This window comes from Falco biarmicus, chromosome 4, assembly GCF_023638135.1.
Source record: "Falco biarmicus isolate bFalBia1 chromosome 4, bFalBia1.pri, whole genome shotgun sequence".
NCBI classification, from domain to species: domain Eukaryota; kingdom Metazoa; phylum Chordata; class Aves; order Falconiformes; family Falconidae; genus Falco; species Falco biarmicus.
The window spans coordinates 107,657,533-107,680,789 of record NC_079291.1 but is presented as its reverse complement, the minus strand read 5'-3'; the positions used below and the strand labels follow the sequence as shown (position 1 = coordinate 107,680,789).

Here is a 23,257-nt window from a genome sequence, read left to right as displayed (position 1 = left end):
TTTTTTTCAGATTCACCCAGCAGAACTAACAAAGGCTGGATAACAGGACAATTTACCATTAAAAAATTGATGTTGGGCTGACAAGTGCGACAATATAAAGACACAACAGAGAATTGACTGTTTCAAACCAGATGTGAATAACAGCTAACAGGCCATTTCACAAGTTCAGACTAATCTGTTTCTCAGTTCCACTGAAATTGCACCCATTTCCCATAAGATCAACAACAAGTCCGATTCTCGCCGATCTCTTTGGCACGTGACTACGCAGCACAAATGTAAAGTTAGCACAGGGAAGGAATAACTCAGCACTATCATTCCTGAGCATCGCCTGCAGAGAGCAGATATTCTCCCATTTTTAGAACTAAGGGCAGAATATTTCCGCTACAGTGACGCAAACCTTTACAAATGCCAAACAAGTTTGTTAAAATGCATTTGCAAAGAGCTACAGAAGATTAAACTGGAGCAATTGAAAATATAGCAGTATCTCTGAAAATGTCACTGGACACTTGCAACCAGAGATGATTCTAGGTATACTCCCCCATGAAGACAGGCTGAGGGTTGGGGTTGTTCAGCCTGGAGAGTAGAAGGTTCCGTGGAGACATTATAGCAGCCTAAAAGGGGTGACAAGAAGCTGGGGAGGGACTTTTTACAAGGGCAGGCAGCATTACAAGGGGGAATGGCGTTAACTGGAAAAAGGTAGATTTAGATTAGGTATTGGGAAGAAATTCTTCCCTGCGGGCGGCGAGGCACTGGCCCAGGCTGCCCAGGGCAGCTGTGGGTGCCCCATCCCTGGCAGTGCCCAAGGCCAGGCTGGACGGGGCTGGGAGCAGCCTGGGCTGGGGGGGGGGTGTCCCTGTCCATGGCAGGGAGGGGGGGAACTGGGTGGGCTTTAGGGTCCCTTCCAACCCAAAGCATTCAATGATCCTGTCATTCTGACCAGCTTTTCTTGGGGTCCAACCACCACAGCAATTATGGTCCAAGTATATTTAATGACTGTTAATTTAACCGGTAACGTGTCCAATAAAAGCCAGACTAGTTGAGTGCATTACTGAAGTTCAGCTACTACAAATCCAAAACCCGAGGAAAGCATTGTGTTTTTTCAAGCTTGGACTTAAGAACTGAGAACATAGAGTGGTTTATAGCCCTGCTTCAGGATGTCACTTCATTGTGCCTGCCCTCTCACACAGCAGTTGTGCCCCCCCCCCCCCCCCATCAAGCCGTGCCACCGCCCGAGCTGGTGCTGTGGCATTGCCACCTGCGCAGCCACGGTGGGCTCGGGCTCGGGTGGCACTGCTCCTGAGCAGCCCAACAAAGCTTTAATTCAGGGATACCTGCACGCGGAGAAGTGAGTACAAAACCTAGGAGGATTTATTTAAAGGGTTGGACCTGTATGTATTTTGTTGGGTTGGTTCTTTTTTTTCCATACAGTAATCCAAATAAAACCAAGAAGAGAAATATCCAGCTTTTTACTACTCCATGTAGTCAAAACATGACCACAGGTCTTCACTGGGAAGCATTTCATCCCAGGTTCCGCTTGCACACGAAGGATGGTTTCCAGGCATGCCACTTATTTGAAAAGCCAGATGGGTAAAAGAGCTTCTTTCATGTTGTTTTGTAAAGATCTAAACTCTAAAGAGCAGCTCTTATTCCAGTTGAAAACTCTTGCCGCATAGAAACAGTTGTACAAAACATCATTCCCCTCCAACTGCATCCTCTCCTCGGCATAAGGACAAAAGACACAAACACATCTTTGCTCTTGTAACACGTTTCTTTCATTTTGTATGGACTGTATTAAGAAAATTAATTTCTCAGTCTGATTCAGTGTTTTCTAGTCCTCTACTACAGAGAGGCCACTAGGAATCAAGGCAGATGAGGATTTCCTATGAGGTCTAATTAAATAAATGTTTATTTATCTGTGCCATTTGTGAAGACAGTAGCTTGCAGCGTGCACTGTGTCAAGGGGTTTTTATGAGGCGAAAGCTGATGGATGAGCAGTTCCGCACCCCCGAGCACAGCGACACGCGGGCGACAACGCGCAGCGGAGAGGCCGGAGCGGCGGCCCGGGCCGGGGGGGGGGGGCGGGCCCTTGGGGAGGGGGCGGGCCCTTGGGGAGGGGGCGGGCCCTTGGGAGAGGGGCGGGCCCTTGGGAGAGGGGCGGGCCCTTGGGAGAGGGGCGGGCCCGTGGCTGAGGGGACGGGCCCGTGGCTGAGGGGACGGCGGCCGCGGTCCGGGGCCGCCCCGCCGGGCCGGCAGAAAGGGGCTCCCCGCGGACAGCCGGGCTGCTGCGAGCCGGCGGTGGCCTCTGCTGCGGCGCGATGGACTCCGGCAGCGAGACCTACGAGCTCAACGGGCAGGCGGAGGGCGCGGAGCCGGCGGTTGCCGAGCGGGTAGGGGCCGGGGCGGGGCCAGGCCGGGGCCGGTTCCCGCCGGCGGGGGGTGGGAGCGGGCCCGTCCGCCGGGGCTCCGGGGGCGGTGGCGGGCCCGGCGGGACGCGGGCCGGGGAAGCGGCGGGTACCGCAGCCGCGTCGAGGGCTCGGGGGCGGCCCAGGGTCCCCGTGGAGCGCTCCGCGGCGCCGGGCGGGGCTGCCGCGGAGAGGCGCGGTGTGCGGGTCGCGCCGCTCCGCCGCCCGCACCTTCTCCGGGATTGCTTGTTCCCTACGCGCGCGCCATGAATCCAGCACTTGGCAGGGCGCGGCCGCGGCATCCCGCCCGGTCCCGCTCCAGAGATGGGCGAGTGCCCGCGGGGCCCGAGGGGAGCCCTTGGCTGGCCGGGGCACGGTGAGCCCTTCGCTTCCCCGCGCAGCTGGAGGGTCCCCCGAACCCCCGCCCGGGGCAGCGCCAGCCCGACAGGGCTTTTCCACCCAGGTGGCTTGGGAGGGGATGGAAAAGTGACTCAGGGATACCTGCACGGGGATAAGTGAGTACAAACCTAGGAGGATTTATGTAAAGGGTTGGGCCTGTATGATATTTTGGTGGCTTTTTTTTTTTTTTTCCATACAGTAATCCAAATAAAACCAAGAAGAGAAATATCCAGCTTTTTACCGCTCCATGTAGTCAAAACATGACCACAGGTCTTCACTTAGAAGCATACCATCCCAGATTCTGCTTACACATAAAAGATGGTTTCCAGGCATGCCACTTATCTGAAAAGCTTCTTTGATGTTCTTTTGTAAAGATCTGAACTCTAAAAAGCAGCTCTTATGCCAGTCTAAAACTTTTGCCACATAGAAACAGTCATACAAAACCACCTTCTACATCACTGGGAAAACTTTCTGGTTACAGGGAGACTGGACTGGTTGCGTAGGAGATCAGTCCTTCCTCCTTGTCAAACCCTTGTAGTCATGAATATCATACCAAGAAAAAATATCTGGTGTTAGGAAATTGTGGAAAGTACCTAAAGAGAACGAAGGCTGGGAGAGTTAGGTCAAACTGGTGGCCTGAAGGGGTTTCTTTTAAGCCACTGACTTCTTGGCAATTTTCTTTTTTTATTAATACACTTGTGATTGCATCAGAAGTACTAGTCATGGGAATTTATCTTTTTTAATTTTGTCTGGTCCAGGAATTTTTCTGCAACTTTCCTGTTTTACTTCATCTAAAGTTGCAAGCAGTCATCATTTCGTTAATCTTCTCCATAGAAACTGCAAGTTCTATGTGAGTGCCATTTAAAAAATAAGCAGCAAGATAAAATATTATATTGCATTTTATGTATATAGTAGCACTTCAGAGACCTTTACAGACACCTTAAAAAAAATTCTCACACACACAAAAAGTATATGCAAGGTGAAACAGATGGGGACAGATTTCCTAAAAAACAATCTGAATAGGCGATTCCTTAAAAAAAATCTGACCAAGTTCCCAATTCACACAAACAAAGGAATGGCCCAACTCAGCAGCCAGCTAGACATGGAGAGGCCACAAATCTGCAGGTGCTTAAGTCTTTGCTGTTGGAATCAAAAGGGCGTAAGTGGCTTTTAGGAACGCTCACAGGCATTGCAACTTGGACCACCCTCCTTTGCTTACCACCTTATCCTAGCATCTACCCTCTCCTCAAAATAGATTCTCTTGCACATCTTCAGCTATAAACTGCTGCCCTCTCGTACAGAAGAGCTGACATGAAATGCAGGTATAGTAGTCTTCCCTTCGAAGCATTCAAAGCACATGAATTAAAAAAAGGCTAGTTGAGCCCGCTGTAATTCTGAGTGAGTGGTCACACAGTGTTTTAATGTGGTTTATTTTAAGTCCGTCATTAATTTGGATAGGTTTTTTAGCAGCTGTCAAGCTTTTAGAAGCAAGAAATTCCTTGCCTCTAATACTGGGTTGGCATGTCACATGTCAGTAACTAATGTGAATAATTGCACTTGGCAAAAGTGTCTGGCCATGTCTGCAAGGGATCTGTTCATACAAATACAGATAGTAGCTGTTTTTCCATCTTCTTCTTTTTGCTTTCCTTGTTGATGATCCATATGGGAACAGTCTAGATTCACTGTGTTGTAAAATCTAGTTTAATGTTTCAAGGTAACAGGAAATACTAGTTGGAAGAGTTAAGAACTATAAAAAAGGTGAAAAAGGATTGGATAGTAGAAAAGAACAGCTCTGGAACGGTTGGCCTCTATTATAGTCATGTTATTACTAAAAATGTATTCAATATTGTATATTAATTCATATGTAATTTTGGGACATGGCGGTTTCTTGGCACCATACTGCAAATAACAAACTTCAAACCTGTAGGAACTTGAAATTATTTTACTTTATATAATGTATATTATATATAAGCATTACTTATATTGAATTTGGAGTATTTTATATACTTCAAATATTGAAATTATTGGTGGTAAGTTTTTGTTCGCTTGTTTTTTAAGTAGCTAGAATAAACGAACAGTCCTTTAACAACACAAAATAGGCAGCCCACAGTCCAGTTGTGAAAAATATTATAAAACCAAATCACTGGAATCAGCAGTAGTAATGCAAGACAGAAAAAAACCAACCAACCCACCACCAAAAACATACAGGAGAAAGCTTCTATCTAAATAGCTGTACAAACAAGTTTTAAGTTATTACTTAGTTTCACAAAGTTACTTGCCAGGTGTGCTGATTATTTTTAAGTCATTTAATGAGTAAAAATATTTTAACTTTGTCTTGGAACCAGTATAACTTTAGGAGAACAGTGCTCTGTTCTGTGCTAACGTGACTGTACTTGTTCCTTTTTTTCATACGAACTTTTTAGCACTCAGGAATCAGCGTGGTTATTTTTTTTTTCCCCTAATGTCATTATACTTGTATTTTCTGTCTATCTGTATAGGAAATTACTCTTCTTAAGTATAAGCTTTTAAAGATGCTTGAAAATTGATGCTGTCTATGAAATAAGAACACAGGCTGAGCTTTTATCTTTTTTTTTTTTTTTTTTTTTTTAATTGCCTGTAACCATACTGTCTCAAGATGTGATTGCGGAAGTTTCAAAAGCTAGTTAGTGTTACCCTAGATTGGTACTTGGGTAGACAGAATCCCCCCCTCCAACCCCTCACCACCCCCTGAAATTCCTACAGGAAATATAACTGATGATTCAGTCTAGATGTAGGGATTTTTCTGAGTCAGTGCTAAGCTGAACAAGTGATCTGATGTTTTATTGGGGGAGAAGAAATAACGCCTTCTGAGGAGGTGGAAAAAGGATCTAATCATCTATTACATAACTGATATAGCTTAAAATATTTTTGTTGGAAGAATATTTCTTTTCTTTTTAGAATATTTTTCCTATATTTTTAGATCTGCAAGATTTCTGTGACAAAGGGGAAGTCCAATTTCAGAGTGGCCACATATGGCCCATTTTCAGTATGTAGGTGATGGACACATGGACAGAAATTCCACATCTGCAAGGATAATTAAATAATTGTTTAAAGTTAGTAGTTCAATTCTGTAACTGTAGGGTTGATCTTAGAAAAAAATAAGTTCTGAAATTATGTTCCGTTTTAGTCCTGTATTATTCCTTTTATATCTGATCCTTCTCTTTTTCTGAAATAACTGAAATTTTCCCTTAATATAAAATTACCAATAAAAGACCTGGAAAAGTTTGGCATCCAGTATTTTTCTTAAAGGTGAATACTTCAAAAAATTAAAAAAAATATTTTTTTTAAACAAAAGGGCTTTTTAGCATCTTTTTTTAACAGTTTTGATTAGAAAGACTATTGCAAACCACAGTAAAGAACAGTCCACTGTAAGATCAGTATGACTAAACCTTCTGTTTACACAGCCTCATTATTACATAGCAAGCTTCCATTATTTTAAAATTAGGGCTGCCCCTAAGCAACAGAATTTAAGGAAGCTTGCTCCATAACATTACAAACTCAGAGCTCATATCAGCCAACAAGGTCTTTGGATCTTGTTTTGAATCAGAGTTGTTTTGCTGTTAAGTGTCTAAAAGCTGCCATAAAATTGCAGTAATCACTAACCTAAAATAGAAAGAAAACTGTATGTAGATTAGAGCAAGCCAAAGACTATGATGAGTGAGTGTATTTCAGAGTAAATGTAATTGAAGGTGAAGAACCTTCTGTTATTAATCAGAAGCACAGTTTGGAATATGGAAATATTAATCAGCATTATTTTCCCAATTATCCCATACAAAATTGTGGGTCTCCTGTATTTAATAAAGACATTGTACTGCATGATGATTTAAAATTAGAATACCATGAAAGTACTTTGTGGTAATACTGTGCCAATAGTAAAATATGTATTTGTAAGTTCCCAGAACCCAGATATGAGACTCTGGGCCTGATGTGCAAAAACACATCAAGCTCTGGGTCCCAGCTGATATTAAGTAGCTGCAATTACAAATTGCAAATTAAAACTAAAGTGACCCAGGCTGTACTTCTGGCTTATATTTTGCAGTTACTGGTTCTAAATACTCATTTTAGACATTAGAAGTTCACCTTGCTGGCTGCAAAATACTGGTTGTCTAGTGGGTTTTAGGAAGAAAACAGTAACCAGTCTTGTACTACTGCAAGTATCTGTTAACCTCATTACGAGAACAGTGAATTCAGTGTTCATAACAGATCTGACTCTTTAACTTGGAAATTTCAAGGTCCTAGTGGTTCAGGCAATATTTGCCTTTTACATTTTTTGTGGGGCTTTTGTTTTGGCGGGGTTTTTTTAAGTTTGGGGGTTTTTTTTAGGTTTTATTAAAACAGTCTCTTCAGGGGAACATATATATGGGGGGAGATGTTTAAGAAATTGAGTAAAGTACCTAGGAACATACCAAAAGAAAGAATGAATCCTGAGAACTTGCACTCAAAATCCATATGATTTCTTTCCTCCTGCATTCATAGGGCAGAGTGACAGAAACAAACATAACTAAGTTCTAAATACAAATGCAAAATAGGTGGTTTCACTTTTTTTTTTTTCTTTGTGGATTACATATGGCTGGCATGTCAAAAACTCCATCAGTCTTCTCCACACAGAGTAACCAGTACGTTTTGGGAAATTCGGGTCAACTTGGACAAGAGAAAAAAAAGATTTACTTTTGGGCTTTCCTTATTTATTTTTTTTTTTGTCAGACCTCCAGCACATTAATTTGACTACTTCAGCAGTCGCTACTGTGATAAATACTCTATTAAACAAACAAATCATAAGATTTTTCGCAAGTAGCGATTTAATGCTGTAATAGAGGCAGAAATCCTTAGTATAACAAGTTATTGTATTTAGCAAAGATACTTTATTATTTGTTTTCAAATGTTTCCATTTTCAGTGCTGTTTCCTTCCTGTTGAATCACAAGGTGATCCATGGAACTCAGCATATAAGGACATTTGCCTCAGTGCCACTTTTATTTGTTTTTTTATGATGTAATGAATAAATCTTTTCTGTATTTTGAAGGGACTCAGTTCCTCTGAGTGTACTGTTGAAATGAGTGAAGCGAAGCAGCAGCAAAGTCTGTACCAACACAGTAAGACACTGTATCCAATACCATTCAGTCCTGGTGGGAAGGTTTGGTCTTGGAAAAGCAAAAAAGTGCCAGCTTCTCATGCAGCATCTTAGCTTTATCTTGGCAAGCTGCAGTGCTCTGGGCAAGCAGACAGACCCTGCTGCTGTGTAGAGACGTGGAGTGGTACTGTCTGTGGGGACAGCGTTGTGTGAATGTGAAAATAAGCTCTTCCACGAGGGATTCTTCCAGTCACAGATGGAGCAAGATGGGGAGGCTTTTCACTCCTCTCTTTTTTTATAACCGTGTGTAGACTAGCACGGTGGGTTGTTCTGCTCAGACGTTGATGCTTTGCAGGCAATAGGAGACCTGAGGGCAGGCTGTTCAATGACAGGGGAAGGAAGACAGAAGTTCTAGCTACACCTGGCTCTTAAGCACACACGTGTGAACGCAGATGCTGTTTTTCCTCAGACTCATTTGGTGACACCAACTGAAGGGATCAGCTTGTCTATACCAGGTAATTAGAATATTGAAAGTGTGTAATGAGGTGTTTTGATTACATTGAGACTGAAGCAGGTCATGTGGAATACATACCCTTCTCTTGCCAAGTGACACCTGCAGGAAAAGCCTTACTTTACAGGCATCCTAGAAAATCTCCGAATTTTCCCTCTCTGCAGCCCTGCGGGTGGGTAACAGCACAGTAAGTGCTTGGTGCTGCAGGCTGCATGTGTTGCTACATGCTTGCAATCTCCCTCAAACCATAAAGCCACATAAAAAAGTTCCCATATAATTTCTGTTGTACGTGACTCATCCTGAGGTTAAGGCAACAGCTTTTCTTTCATTGCCTGTCTACATACTGCTGTGTAACTTGTAGTCTGATCTGAAAAATTGCCGCCATGGTACTGACTGTTTGTTTCAAATACTTTTGGCAGTTGCCTTCAACTTTCTTCCAGAAGGCAAGGCTAATTGGCTTTTTTTTTAATGGTTTTCCAGCATGAGTCAGGAGGTTCCATTTCTTAATCAGGAGATGGGAAATTATTGTTTCTGGGGCTTTCATGATTACAGATCCTTTTTCTTAGCAGAAGGCAAGATCACAGGCTGAGAAGAAGCTCTGTACAGTAGAACAGACATCTCAGTTCTCCGTATGCCAAGTTCCAGTTCTGAGCTGGTCCGCTTTCAGAAGCGGCGGCTGAAAGCCTCTTAACAGAGTAAAATGCCATTTTTTAGAATCTAAACATAGTAAACAGCTGAGTTTTCATTCCAAGAATAAAAAGTTTTGCCTTAGCAGCACCCTACTTTGAGAATACTTCTCCATTTGTTGGAGTTAAGTGACTCAAAACCTTTGCTTCCACTGCAGTTCAATTGCCATCGCCTGCTATTTCCACCTGCAACTTGCCTATACAGAAGATTAGCAAACAGCAAGCTCCTGAAAGTATGTTTCCCCAGGAAAAAGAAAACATTGTGTTCTGTTGTTTATGTAGAAACTGTCTTATATCACGTAGTCACAGATGTAACTGAAAGGAAGATGTAGCCCAGGTTATTTACTCTTTTTGTATAGTTAAAAAAAAAAAAAAAGTAAACCCATGTCAAACATGATCACATTCCTACATCAAGTGAAAACAAAGAAACCAGTCACCAGGCATCATGTTTTCACTGCAGTCCCCTTCTGTAAGGATTAAGAACGGAGTCACAGCTCCCCATGTAGTTTTTGCCTGTGTTACATACTTGCAGCTTCATAGACCCAGTAGATATTTCAAAGAATTTTTTGTGGTTTTCACAGGGAGGAGTTTCCTAGTAGGAAAAAACTTCCTTTGTTATGAGCTTGTGACAAAGTAGACTGTATTATTTCTACAGTCTACTGCGAGGAGTTGCTTTTAAATTCATGCCCAGAAATTGAATCCTTCTATTACACACATAGTTCCCCATCCCCTCTTACACTGCTAGAATTAGGTAGCCAAGAGCTAAATGTGTGTGTTTGGCTTTTTACTGTACAATAAATGGTGAAAAACATTAGTCTGGATTTTTCTGCTTAGTACTGCCAGCACATATTCCATGCTGCTTTCCATAAGGAAATGAACATCCACACCTGGTTCAGTGTTTCTGGTGGATGGTAAACTAGAATTACGGTATTTTTTCTGAAGCATCCAAATGCTGTAGTGGTTTAATGGGGCAGGGGAGTGGGAAGGGGAGGCTCTCCTCGGGGAGAGATGAGGTGACAAATGTGGGACAGGTTCCCCAGTCAAATTGCATTTTTAGATAGTAGGATACAGACAAAACCAAATGAGTGTCCATTTCTTCCTGACTGAAGTCAGTATCTACCTCAGAGCCATTTTCTTCTCAGGAGCTTGGTGTCAGTAAAGAAGCTGTCTGTGTGAAGCTACAATTACATGGCTTCCTTCTCTTCACAGAAAAAAAAGTCTGCTGCTGCCCCATGACATTTTTCACTCAGTAAAATATTTAGGCCGTGGTTGATTACAACATGTCTGGTGAAAATAGGTCAAGTTTGGTGTTTGAATGCCCTGGAAAAACTGGCAATGTGTTTGCTGTATGCATCAATATCTGTCCTATTTAAAAGGGCACTCTTAGGTCTGGATAGGGCAAACCTGCTTTGGAGTTGGAAATCTGATAGTTATTAGTGCTGCTGAAGAGAGAAATGAGAGGGCGTTTTCTGCATTTGACCTAACCTTCAAGGCAAGACTGTTTTTCACAGTATTTTCTGGCAAGCAGAAACACATTTGTGTGGTAAAGAAGTCTCTAAGAAGCAAGTTTAAAGATGTCAGAATAAGCTTCTCTTAATATATTTGTCTATTATTTTTGAAAATAAAGTCTAGAAGTAAGAGCAGTGAGAATGAAGTTCCTAACTGTTCAGAGACTGCCAAAAAAAGGGATATCTACTCTTTCTTCGTGGAGTTAGGTGTCAGTCTAACCTAGATACCCTAAACTGCATGTAATCAGTAGAGAAATAGGCACCTCTGAGAGACAAGCTGTCAAATTTCAAGTCGGGTCACATGAGTTATCTTCAGGAAATTCCCATTTTATTCATCCCACCAGGTTAACTAGCTTTAGTTTGCCCTGCAGATGTTTTTAATTTTTCTGTTTGTTTGCAGGGGAGTTAAAAAAAAACGACCAACACCTCCTGATGTGAAAATGGGAAAAAAAGTTTCCCTTTTAATTGAGCAGTACTTGACAACCTCAGATCATATGATACTTAAGTGGAAAAACAGTTCACTCTGGATGGATGGACCCGGACAGTGGCATGGCAGAGTAAGAAACAGCAGGAAAAGAAGTCAAGCAAAGCTCATACACTTGCCACCTTCCACATAAATCCTCAAAATAAGGCTCATGAGTAATTAAGCAACTACATAGATGTGACATGGTAGAGGGTGTATTTAATAAATATTTGTATTTTTAAGTATAGCTTTAAGAGTATATTAGTTACAACAGTCTGTTGTTTGCTTGATTGTTTTACAGTGTTTTTTCCCTCCAACTTTTCTCAGTGCAACTTTTCAGCTTTTTCAATTTTTCCTTTTCCCAGGGTAGAAGCATACTGACTGTGTAGACTGATCCTACAAGTTGGAAAAAGTGTATCTGCCAAAATGCAGTGCAGACAGTATTTGCTGCTCTCTTGTCAGATGGAGGACAGTGGTAACTGTGAAAAAGATGCACGGATAGTCTCAGTACTGCTATTACTCATTATGATCACAGAAATCAGTTGATGGGCCAAGAGATCTCTTGCTCACTACACCAATTAAAAGAGATGTGAATAATCTTCTTTCTCTTTCCCAATTTTAGCAAAGAACATCACAGTGGTTTCAGAGGAATGGACCCATGAATATAAACCACTATGCAAATAAGAAGAGCGCTGCAGAAAGCATGTTGGACATTGCCCTGCTGATGGCCAATGCATCCCAGCTGAAGGCCGTGATGGAGCAAGGACCTTCTTTTTCCTTCTACATCCCACTTATTGTTCTTATCAGCCTGTCGCTCACACTGCAAGTTATGGTGGGAGTGCTCCTGATATTCCTTGGTATGTAGCAACAGTGAGAACCATTGACACGTATTTTTCTTACAGGGTGCAACCTCTAAGATGGTATATAGGGTCCCCATTTATTTTTAAAAAGCTATTATGTTTGTAAGTCTTGAAGTTTTCTCCTAAGACCAGAGAAATATTGTAACAAAAGGAGCAAGGGCGGCTTTATGTGGCATCTTCAATTTTGATCCACTTCCTCGTATGCATTTGCCCAGAGTATGAATATTTTTCTTTTCAGAAGGTCTGAGGAGGAAGGAACATTATGAAATACTGTAAAAGAAACATTAATAGACTAGCTAGGATCATGCAGCCTGCCCAGTTTCATAATACTGTTTCTGGCAAGACCTGTTACTTAATCTTATGACCAAAATGTATTATATTTATAAGAAAATACTGTGACCATAAAAAAAACCCAGAAGTGGAAGTTGAAATGTTCATCTTCATGTTGGTGTAGTGTATTGTCTTCAGTTTGTTGGTGTTTCTGCAATCAAAGGTTTGAATAATGAAGAAAAAAAAACCACCTTAGTTTTAAATGTAGAAAAATTATTCAAAGCATCCTAAATCTCTAAATGGGGAATGGTAGAAATGGTCTTGTTATTGTTAATTTTTAAACCTGTGTTGAGCTGAAATTAAAGTTAAAAAGAAAAATAAGCTACTTGGAGCAAGATTTCACGATATCTATTATCCACATAATATGACTTCAGTCAAAAAATTTGAAATTGCATATAATATGAAAACACAGTCTGAGTAGCATCCTGGGACTTCAGACAGACTATTTTGAATTCTGCTTATCACTAGGGAAACATTTTCTACCTTCTACGGAAGAAATGTGATGCAATGCCTTTAACATATGCTAGAAATCATTTCAAGAGAATGAATTCAGATAGGAGTTGTGTTAGTACCTGCTTTGGACACAGGTAATGAGACAGCTGTAGGAGTAGTTCCCTGCTCTGTGCCTTCCCTGCTCTCCCCTTTCCGTCTTATTTGTTTGACCTTCAGATTCCTAGAAATTCAATGCAGCATCTTTGTTGTTCTCAAAAATAGAGGTTCCACTGTTCAGTATTAGAAGGTATGATGCTGTGAGGCACAAGAATCAGTACTTATCACTAAAAATTAGGTATTTTAAGTTAGTAATGCTCAATTAGTAGCATATGTATGTCCTATACACCCTGCCTTATTCTGTAAAGCAGAATATTAATCTAAGTAGCTGTAGAACCAGGCTCATTTCTAAAACTATGTCATCACTAAGTGAGCATGAATTACCCAGAAAAGCCCAACTAAAACTCCACAACACACTTCTGGAAATCTGAGTTTTCTATTTTGACCTTAAAGAAGTCTTCAATACTTCTCTTTGCTATCTTAACCTACTGTGATATTTTCCCCCATGCTTTTGCAAGGCAAAATGCAAAAAGAATCCAGGGGCACTTCACAATGTTGCTGAAAGCATGTGACATTCATTAGCAGCACCCAAAACCCTAGACTGTAACTTTGGAGAGTCTGTCAAAGATACCTGTGGAAATCAATGAAATGTTTAGGTTTCAACACCAGTTGAACCCCGTTACTCACTGCAGTAAACACCTTCACTGGTAGGAACCAGCTATGGATCGCTTCTTTTGCTAGTGATATCGGATCATTTATTCTTGTAACATTTTTCAGATCTTTCCCTTTAATGTTACTATATGACAGATCTTAAGTCTACCGTAAATGTAAAGCCTTGAGGGTGGTAGCCAGAATTTGCACACGGCATTTACTAAATTATAGGTACTACCTTTGTAATCTCTGTTAGTCTTTCAGTGTTCTATTTTGTAGCACAATCAAAAAAACAACTTTCTCTTCAAGGAGGAAGTCCCTAGGAATCCAGGATACATAAGGCTTGTAATATTACTAAGCAGCTGACGTAGCTTTTTTCTTCCTTACAAAAGAATACAGCTGTCTCTGCATTTGGTAGAGTTGGTACAAGAGCAAAATCCAGGTCCTGGCTTGGAGGAGATTCCAGAAAGGAAATGGAAAAAATCAACCTGATAATACTAGGGAAAGTGAGAAAAAGAGTTATGAGAAAATCAGCAAAACGCTGATATGTTGCTTGAAGGCATCTCCCTGGTGGTTGTTTTAGTTAAACAGGCTGTGAGGCTGTAAATAAGTTTCCTGATTTCTGTTGGGCAATAATTTCTCAGATATGCTGAGACATTGCTTTTTAATGCTTGGTTCTGCCTGGTGTTGCCAAAGTGGTTTCCATCTCTAATTTTTATCTTTGTCCCATTGAGAGTAAAGAGAGTACCCAGAAGCCCAAAGCTGGCTGAGGCAGAGGTCACAGACCGCTTAGCGAACAGTGAGATTCATCAGCGGTTCGGCCTGTGCTGTGCAGTCAGCAGTGGCTGTAGGTTTGGCGTGCCGAGGGTGACAAAGCCTCGGCTTATAGGGAGGCAATGCTGTCCTGTCGTGCTGAGGTCAAGAGTTTTGAAGACAGGAAATGGGGTATGAACGTACAAAGACGCTGTCATCACAGCGAGAAGTTGGTTTTTATGATGTGTGTTTGCTAGTTTTGGCCTGCAGGAACAGTTTGCCTTTCTGTGCACCCACAAAATTCTGCTTCTTTCAAGCTTTCACAAGTCCAAACAGAAATGCAACCATCCAGTTTCTTTCCCTGAGATAAGAGTTTTATGCCCAGGAGCTACCAGTTCTCCCAGTTCTCTACTATGGATTAAAAGCTCTTTCTCCTTCAAAAGAGCCTTTCACAAAAGCATTTGGAAAAATGTTCAGCAAACTTGTCCTTGAAAGTGATTTGATCATCTTAACTTTTTGGAAAAAAAGCAAAGAATGTCTTGAAATAGTTTAAGTGGCATGAAATCATAGTAATCTAATCCCACTATAATAAAATACTTAAAGAGTAACTGTTCTTAAGAGCATTTTCACAAACACCCTCATCTTAAGTACTATAATCACAAAGATAGGATTACTGCAATTCTACTTCAAAATTTAGAGCACCGCCTGAACTGACAAGCAATACTTGGCTTCTCTGACCTTATTTGGACAAAGGGACAACTCTGAAAGTGTCAGTCGTCCTCTAAGCATATGTTTTTTTAACTCACAAGACACATTAGGCCATTATTGCCTTTTCTGTTTTAAACCAAGTGTCTGAAATGCTTTTCTTCCGTACTTAAGGATTAATTATTCCATTTTGTTTATTTTTCTTCGTTCACATGACAGTACTAGAGTCCTTCCAGGTACTGCTGGTATGCAAACAGCTGTGTAGCTCCAGATGCTTTACAGACATGTATATACTCATTTTCAGGGTTAAGTACTGCTGAGCTTAAATTATGTCACGGCTACACAGGTGTGCAGTAGCTTATGCTTCTCAGATAGTTCCCCCACACTGTTCTTCAGTGCTTTGACTGGCCTGTGATGTTTCACTGCACTGCTTTAGCAAGCAGAACTCGAGCAGGGGCCCAGAATTCCTTGAAATCAAAACAGCGTTAGTCTTCCTGATTAGGGACACCAAGTGAACACCAAGTGGCTTTTAATACTTCAGCATCACAAGAGTGTTTGCCACCACTTCTGCTTAACTGCTTCAGCAAGCGAGCGAGTCTTGGTTCTGTGGTCAAGTTCTGCAGTGTTGACAGGGTCATTATGTTAAAAGCAAACGACAAAGTTTGTCTCATGTAGTAGAGTCTTAAACTACACATCGATGTATGTGCCTATCAGAAGAACCTCCAAGTTGTTTGTTTATGTTGCTATATAAACTTGTCAGGTAAAAACTTTCTCCCACATGTCCTGTACATGCAGACACAAGCTCCAGTGATCTATGCATTTAAGAACTAGGAGTCTTAACAGACAAAAAACATTCTCAAAACACGCTCCAGAAGTCATAAGCACTCATCCCACCAGCATCAAAGAAATTTAGCACTCAGACAGAGTTGCAGAGCTCTTGTTGCAGGAGAACAAACAAAGGAAAATCTTGGGTTTCTGCATGATGCCAGACAAGTGCCGCAGACTTCTTACTGTCCTATGTAAGCACATGCTTCAGTCTATCATCAAGTCTATCATCAGTCCATTGTAACTGATGTATATGTTTTCACAAGGCCTGGAATCAAAGCTTAAACTAAATTACTACTATCTCCCTTGTGTGTTCCTCCCTCACTCCCATTAGTAGTTCAACCAAGGAACAACTGCAAGAAACGAAAGAAAATGTTTACATAGCTGATGCTCTCTGTAAGAAGGGCTGCAGCTACACTGCTTTGAAGTCTTCCTCTGTTTAGCAGATATAATGCCCTTGCTTTCTAAAACCAGAATCCCTGCAAAAACAGGGAGTACAGCTGGGAAAGGAAAGGCACCAGTACAAAAAATATCCAGCGCTGGTGAAGCAATGTGGCTGTCTGCAAAGAACCTGTAGCCTTTTAACTGTAGAAATTTAACTGCATTCCATCCTGTCAGGGCTTCAAGCTTCGTGTGTTCAAGACTGAAATATTTTTTTAAATGCTTAAAGTCTGCAACAAAACTGTTTTCAAAAGATCAAGAACTCAGAAGGTTTCTGGTAACGTTTGTGTATCCATTACTTATCATCTGCACCCACAGAGATTAGATGCTAATTACTGGAAGCTAATAGGCTCTTTGTGGTTTAAGATCTCCTTAGCGCTTTTACTGACGCTGCAGAATCTTACTTCCCTTTTAAGTATGACTGATGCAAATAGCTCCATGTAAGAGAAATTCTTGAACTATATGAGTAGTGAAGTTTTATTCTGGATTTTGAAATATACATGTAATTTAAATTTTTTTTCCATTTATCTTTGAAGTAAAATATGACCTTAACAACCCGGCAAAACATGGAAAGCTGGATTTCCTCAACAACCTTGCAACTGGACTAGTATTCATTATAGTAGTTGTGAATATTTTTATCACTGCCTTTGGAGTGCAGAAGCCAGTTGCTGAGCCAGCATCAAGACAGTAAGTACCAGGTGAGTGTGGTCTCGCTGCACCGTAAGGTAGTAGGGCACAGCATACGAGAATGTGGTGCATAGCAGGGCATAGCTTTCAAACAGCCATGAGCTTATATAAACAGTTCTAGCCTTTGCAGAGAGAGGATTTTACTTCAGACTACTGCAAAAGCAGAAGCTACTAGGAACTGCTGAGTTACAACAGTGTATTTGTAAACATAGAGTTCAAAAGTTGATGTCAGCATCTTACTTTGTCAGGGGCTCCTTGTGTGTATCACACATGGGGAGGGTAAACAAGGTCCTTCTGGCTCAGCCACTCCTTTTCCTCATTGCTGACTAAGCCAAGAAGGGAAATAATACTGTTTTGCTTCCTCTGAATGCCTCTCCTTTTTTTAAGAAAGTTTTGCGGTATACTTCATCTAGTCCGTTATGAACACTGGAGGCTTAATCCTTGTCCCAGTAACTAGGGCTATTAAGTCCATTATGTAATCCCACACATCACTGGAGCCCTTCAGTTCCTATGCGGATTGTGGGGCTTTTCTGGCCTCCCAAACTGCAGGGCTCTTGCTTTGTGGGAGACTTAGCCCGCAAAGATGAGCACCATCACTCTACTTGATACATGCGGTCATTTAGAACAATATTGTTTGTTCTACCTGCATTTTCCAGTTTTTTATTTACTTATACAGAAGGATAAATATAGGAATTGTGGGAATGAAAATGTGTATCTGCATAGCGTCATAGTTATGATGAACAATTTGGGAGGAGATAAACCTAAATTGTAGGCTTGTAGCCCAAGAAGCGCTATAGTCCACCATCTGCCTTTAAAATAGCACTGCTAAGTCTGTGTGTGCCAACATTGCTCTGGCTATTTATCTTTCAAATCTCAAATCATGTTCAGAAGATCTGCTGAAGAAGGTATTACTTGACTTTCCTGGGAAACCATGGTACACTGGCTACCACACGGGCAGCCAGTGTCACGTTATTGGTTTAAGTTAACTTCTAGGTGAAGTTTCTCCATAAAAAAGAAGATAACAAGGCCTTTAAACTCCTAATCTGAAGATGAATGGCACAACAGAAATCTGTAATGAGAATGGAAACCAGACCAAAATGTATCAAGACTCTGAACAGCTTGCAGGGAAATCAGTGCAACAAATTACTAGGAAGATGAAGAATTAAATTAATTTATTTGGGGGTTTGGGTGGAATTGTCAGCTTTAACTAAAACCTGTGAAATTCTGCCAGTGAAACAAGATAGTTTTATTGTATTTTCTAGCCATCATCTTTACAAATAAATTAATAACTATTTAATTTTAGCAGTAAAGAGCACATAATTATCTGAGATATTATCAAAATTATAGGTAGAATGTCCATCTCAGCAACAGATATTCAAACAATACTGAAACAATAACCGCAGAATTGTGCTGGCAAAGCTAAGAGAACTGAATGTTGGTTTACTGGAATTTTAGCTGTCTTCAGAGTAAAAAACATGTACTATAGCCAGGAGCAGGGGCAGAGACAAGAATTTGAAATAGGCATCAAGAAATTAAAATAATGGACAAGGTGGTATACCAGACTGAGTCGTGCATCTTTTTGATACAGTGAAAGAAAAACTGAAGAGGATAAGCAGTTTTTGGTTATCACACCGATGTATGCTCAGTAGAGGAGAGGAAGATAAGGTGACAATCTGATCCCAAGCCAGTTAGTGCCTTAATGTAATGGTATATTGAGAAATCAGCCAATATCCAGAAGGTGTGACACACCCTGCCTTATCAGGATGGTTTGAGCTCACCCACATTTCATGTTACTTCTCTACTAGTACCGCGTTCTCTAATGAGGTGCCTTACTGATTCTCCTCAGTACCAGTGCCAGCTCTGCTCCCTTTTTGATCTCTTGCTGGCTTTTAGGAGATGCCGCTTATGCAGTGTTTCCCAAACACGACTGCTGTGTTTCTCTACAGCAGAACACGATAGTGAAGTGCTTTGAAGAGCCCTGCAGCTGTTAGCGGATTTTGCAGGACAGCTGTTTTGTGTGTTACAATCCCAATTCCGCTCCGGACAGCACTGACATGCGAGGCTGGTTCCTGAACACAACGGGGCATTAGCTCTTTAAACACGTGCAGTGCATCCCCCCCCCAAATTTCTCCCACCTGTTCATGGCCTTTGTCTACTTTCTGCTTCCTCCACACACAATATGTGGCGAAGTTGTATGGAAACCTCAGTGGTTTTGCGCAATGTCTTACAGCTTAGCTGGCACCGTCTGGCAAGAAGGGGCTCTTCCCAGCATTGGTGTTGGTGTTTCTCCTCTACTGTTCCTTCTGTTCTCCATAAATTGTCAACCCAAAGGGGTTTGTGGCTTAATTATGGCTAGGATCAGGGAATCCCTATTTAGAAAGCTAGATCTTAAATGAGAAACCAGTTCACATGTCACTTCTCTGAGACTGTCATGAGAGCCTGAAACGGTTCTGCCTAGTGGGTGTCGATAGCTCATACAGCTGTAGATCATATATTGCATATAGCTGTGCACACAGCCAGGGTACTTGTTCACATACATAAATATGACTGGTATCTACTGCTGAAATAGTTTTAATAAACTTGCAGTGCCTCAATAAAGGAGAAAGAGTAGCTGGTTTTTGTAACCTAAGGTAGAATCAAGACCAAAGAGTGTTTAAAGCAAGTTTACATCTGTACAGACACAGCAGCTGGGTAATCTTGCCTTCATGCTCTCACACATGCAGTTTACTAATAAACTGGCCAAATGTGGTGTCTGAGACCTGTGTCTTCTTGCCTCAGACTGGAAGTTCTTCATTGCTTTGGAACATTAAATTGGTTGTTTGCTCATTTCTATGCATTGCCCTTGCTAGAAACACCTGGTCATCTGAATGTAATGTGAAAAATAAGTCTTTTTCAGTCCCTTGCCACAATCTCCTCAAAGCCCTGAGAGGAGTAGCCACCATTTTCTGGTTTCACCTTTACTATTATGTGTACTTCTCCAAAGAAAACTTAATTCCCCCTTTAAGGCAAATGTCATTTACTATAATTCCTGTATCAGTAACCTCTCAATATCTTTGGTTTGTGTTTCAGAGACCTGAAGCATTCATTCTAGATGCCATTTGCACTTGAGCCAGTTACACCTGGACACGGGGCAGGAAAGTGGGTGGACGGAAATCTGAAGAAGCTGGATGTACCGAGCAGCTTTCTCAAGTTTCCAATAACCAACACATTTATGTACCTAAAATTTTCCCCTGTGTTAACATTGAAACTGTTTGGCATCTAAGGAAAGCTTGATTTTTAACTCAAGGACATTGTTTTTCTGGAATATTGGCATTTCAATTTCTGTAGAAACTGTTTTTCAGAGAAGTGGCATAAGCCCGTCAAGCAAGGTAGTATGAACTGGTGGCACTTCACAGGACTTCCTATTTTCCGTGCCTTTTGTTTTTGTGCCCATTTGTCATTTCTGCCGTGGTCCAAAATGACAGGCCTTTGGTTCAGGCATAGTCACGTTGTCCTTTATTTCACTCCCTTAGCACTAAACCAAAGTACCCCATAGCACAGCAGCCGTCTTCTTTTGCAGTGTGCAAAGATAGCTATGCCTCGTTTTCTTTTTTTCCCACTCTAGCTAAAGCAAAGATGAGACCAACAGGAGCAGTGGGCGATCATTTTTCTCAGGTTTGCTCACAGGTAACTCATTTGTCCTGTGTCTTCAGCCCTGTACCACACTTAAAATTACCTCTTCTTTGTGCAGATACACAAAGAACCTAACTGCTGGTAGTTTCTTACTATTAACTGCTATACTCTGTATTCTGGGCATTAGATATATTTCTGGAAACCCTGCTAGACGCGCTACCTTTTCCAGGCCCAACTGGGAAACCAGAGGATAAAGGGTGAGCTTTAGCTGCTAAACTGGAACAGAGCGGCTGTCAGCAATTCAAGTAGCAAATGGAAGGAAATTTATCCTCTATAACTTTTCCCTCTTCCAAAGATTGATTGCTGCAATTGTGTTATTCTTAGGAGTTTATGGCTAAAAGCATAACTAATTTTTAATTTTTATTTTTAAATATATAGATAGAGATATAAATATCTTCTAGGTTCTTACCTGCTGGCTCAGGGACTGACACTTTTTCTAAATACACTATTGCTAGTAATGGTGTAGGTTATAAAAATTTTGACAACAAAATCATTGCAGTCATTTTATTTCCAAAGTATCACACGTGCAATCGGAAAAATCCTAGTTTTCTAGATTGTGTTTACTTGTGGATGCAGATTTGTACTGATAATTTCCTTACTCTTAATCAGTAAATGCTGCCTTGCACATATTAATAGAAGTTTGACTTCCATGTGTCTCATCTCATTTACAGTTTTTATTGATCACATATCTCTTTAGTTATGTCTCAAGGCCCATTGATTTACCTTATCTTCATTTACATGTTCTGTAAGAACTAACAGAAAACGAATCAGAAGCTCCTGTCATTAGTAAGAGCATAGACATTCTTTTTTATTTTTTGTCTTTTTTTGCTTCATTTCCAACTTAACATACATGTAACCAGTATCTAGCAAGCGATGGTTTTAATTGTGCGTGTTTTACTAATTTAAACGTAGCTCAGAACAAGTTCCAAATGAAATACTCAGGACAACGTTCCTTATTTATTTTCTACAAACCAGCAAATTGTTGAAGGACTATCATACTTGTGCTATCACAGTTTTGATGCTGTAGTGTAGTGAATTGACTGGCCAGATAGCAAGTACTGAAAACCTTGAAAAACCTTTCTTTTGGAGAAAATAGGTGACTATAGGCAGAGGCCTTCCAAGCATGAAATTTATCTGTGGCTCAACATTGGGCAGTAATTTTGAGAAGATTCTTGACTGTACCACCTTTGTAACCTTTTTACTCACTGGAATATTTGCCTGTCTGCGCATCTGATTTGGTGTGGAGAGGCTCTCTGGAGGCGGCTGCCTCTCCTCTGTACAGGAAAATTTGTACCTAAGCTAGATGTGTTAAAAGAGTTGCTTTGTGTTGTCCTAAATACATGATCTGTCCGAAAGATAGTTACTTTTAACTTGGGTATTAATATTAGATATTTTTCATTGCCAGATTTGCACCTTTCTAGTTTTTTAAGCAAGACACAAAAAAAGGAAGAAATGTTTCTGGCACTTAGCTAATCCTCTCACTTTTTGACTTATCCTTACCACCCTAAAGGCAGATGCAAACAAACACCCAGGTTCTGCTGATGTTTACCATCTTTATACTTGGTGGTGATTTGGCCCAATTTTGAATGTAGCTTTCCATTCCTGTGCTACTTACCATCTCTCTGATGAGCATGGTCATGCTTGTCTTGCACTGAAACACTTGAAAGGAGTCAGAGGGGGGTGCAGTACAGACATACCATGTCTTTTCCCATTTTATTCCTCTCTATTGGGCCATAATTTTTCAGGTCACTTGAGCAAAGAAGCTGTTACAGTGGGTTTCTCCTGAAAAATGTAATAGCTGTTCCTATAGCATCTTTACTGCTAAGCTGTTGTCCAATGGAAACTACCACGGCTTGTGTATCCCATCTCCCAGCGGCTTGTGGAACTAACTGGATCCAGAGCAGCAGGGTAGGCAGCGCTCACCAGGCAACCACTTGTCAACTGTGGATTCCAACAGACTTTGCAAAACGCGGGTTTTGGGACATACAGGAGGGAGAGAAAAAATACTTCAAGCCTGACCACATTGCTGGGTGCAAGAGCTGAATGTGGAGACCTGTGTTAAGGGGGTAGGCGTCTGTTCACGTGAAGTCTGCCAGAGCCTGGCTCCGAACAACAACAAAAAACCACCATGAATCCTGCCGGGTCCTGAGCTCCTGGAAGTGTGGCTGAAGCATCGTCACAGGGGTACCTGCAACTTCAGAGAGCCTGGTCTCTTCTTTCGGTTCTGAACACAAGAAAACCTGATCTGGAACTGACTACAAGACTGTACTGGGCATCAGCAGTATTTGACTTGCAACTGGATGTCTTTTTTTTAAATAAAAAGGATACTGGTTTATAATCTTTATTGTAATTAAGTAAGATTTGCAAAACATCCTCAGACATGCAATCTGTATTTTAAGCATTTGAAGCCTTCAGAAATCATGTATTTTTTAGCAGACAAAAGCCTCTGTAAGTTGGCTTCAAGTATAAATAATTTAATCACATGATTATTATTCGTTCAAGTCAGGTGCTAATTTAAAACCCTAGTGAGTATGTCCTAGGGGCGGCAAATGAATGCGTCAGTTTAAATAGTTTGTTGGTTTGCTGTGCTTCTCCAGAGTTCTTGGTTGTAGGCAAACATTTCACTTAAAAAGGGGTCATCAATAATGTAAGTGAGAGGAATTTTTACAGGCTTTCCTGGGAAACAGTTCATGCCAGGTCATCCGTT

General features: G+C 41.1%; 1 protein-coding gene across 2 annotated transcripts; it reads left to right on the top strand.

Annotated features, from left to right (window-relative positions):
* The first annotated feature begins 2,191 nt into the window (after positions 1-2,191).
* Positions 2,192-22,888, top strand: NINJ1 (ninjurin 1). 2 transcript variants are annotated; one of them, XM_056338585.1, is made up of 4 exons: positions 2,192-2,387; positions 11,700-11,934; positions 16,728-16,878; positions 19,948-22,888. In XM_056338585.1, the coding sequence occupies exons 1-4, from the start codon at positions 2,316-2,318 to the stop codon at positions 19,967-19,969; spliced, it is 480 nt and encodes a 159-aa protein (XP_056194560.1). In that variant the 5' UTR covers positions 2,192-2,315; the 3' UTR covers positions 19,970-22,888. The 2 variants fall into 2 exon arrangements, with proteins under 2 accessions (XP_056194560.1, XP_056194561.1); XM_056338586.1 differs by having other exon boundaries at positions 2,193-2,387; positions 16,728-16,889.
* The last annotated feature ends 369 nt before the right edge of the window (positions 22,889-23,257 follow it).

What these genes read in the sequence shown, in the direction of transcription:
- NINJ1 (XM_056338585.1), top strand. Translation starts at nt 2,316, where the DNA reads ATGGACTCCGGCAGCGAGACCTACGAGCTCAACGGGCAGGCGGAGGGC. An exon ending in AGTGCTCCTGATATTCCTTG is followed by an intron (nt 11,935 to 16,727) that starts GTATGTAGCAAC and finishes TTATCTTTGAAG; the next exon opens with TAAAATATGACCTTAACAAC. An exon ending in GCTGAGCCAGCATCAAGACA is followed by an intron (nt 16,879 to 19,947) that starts GTAAGTACCAGG and finishes TTTGTGTTTCAG; the next exon opens with AGACCTGAAGCATTCATTCT.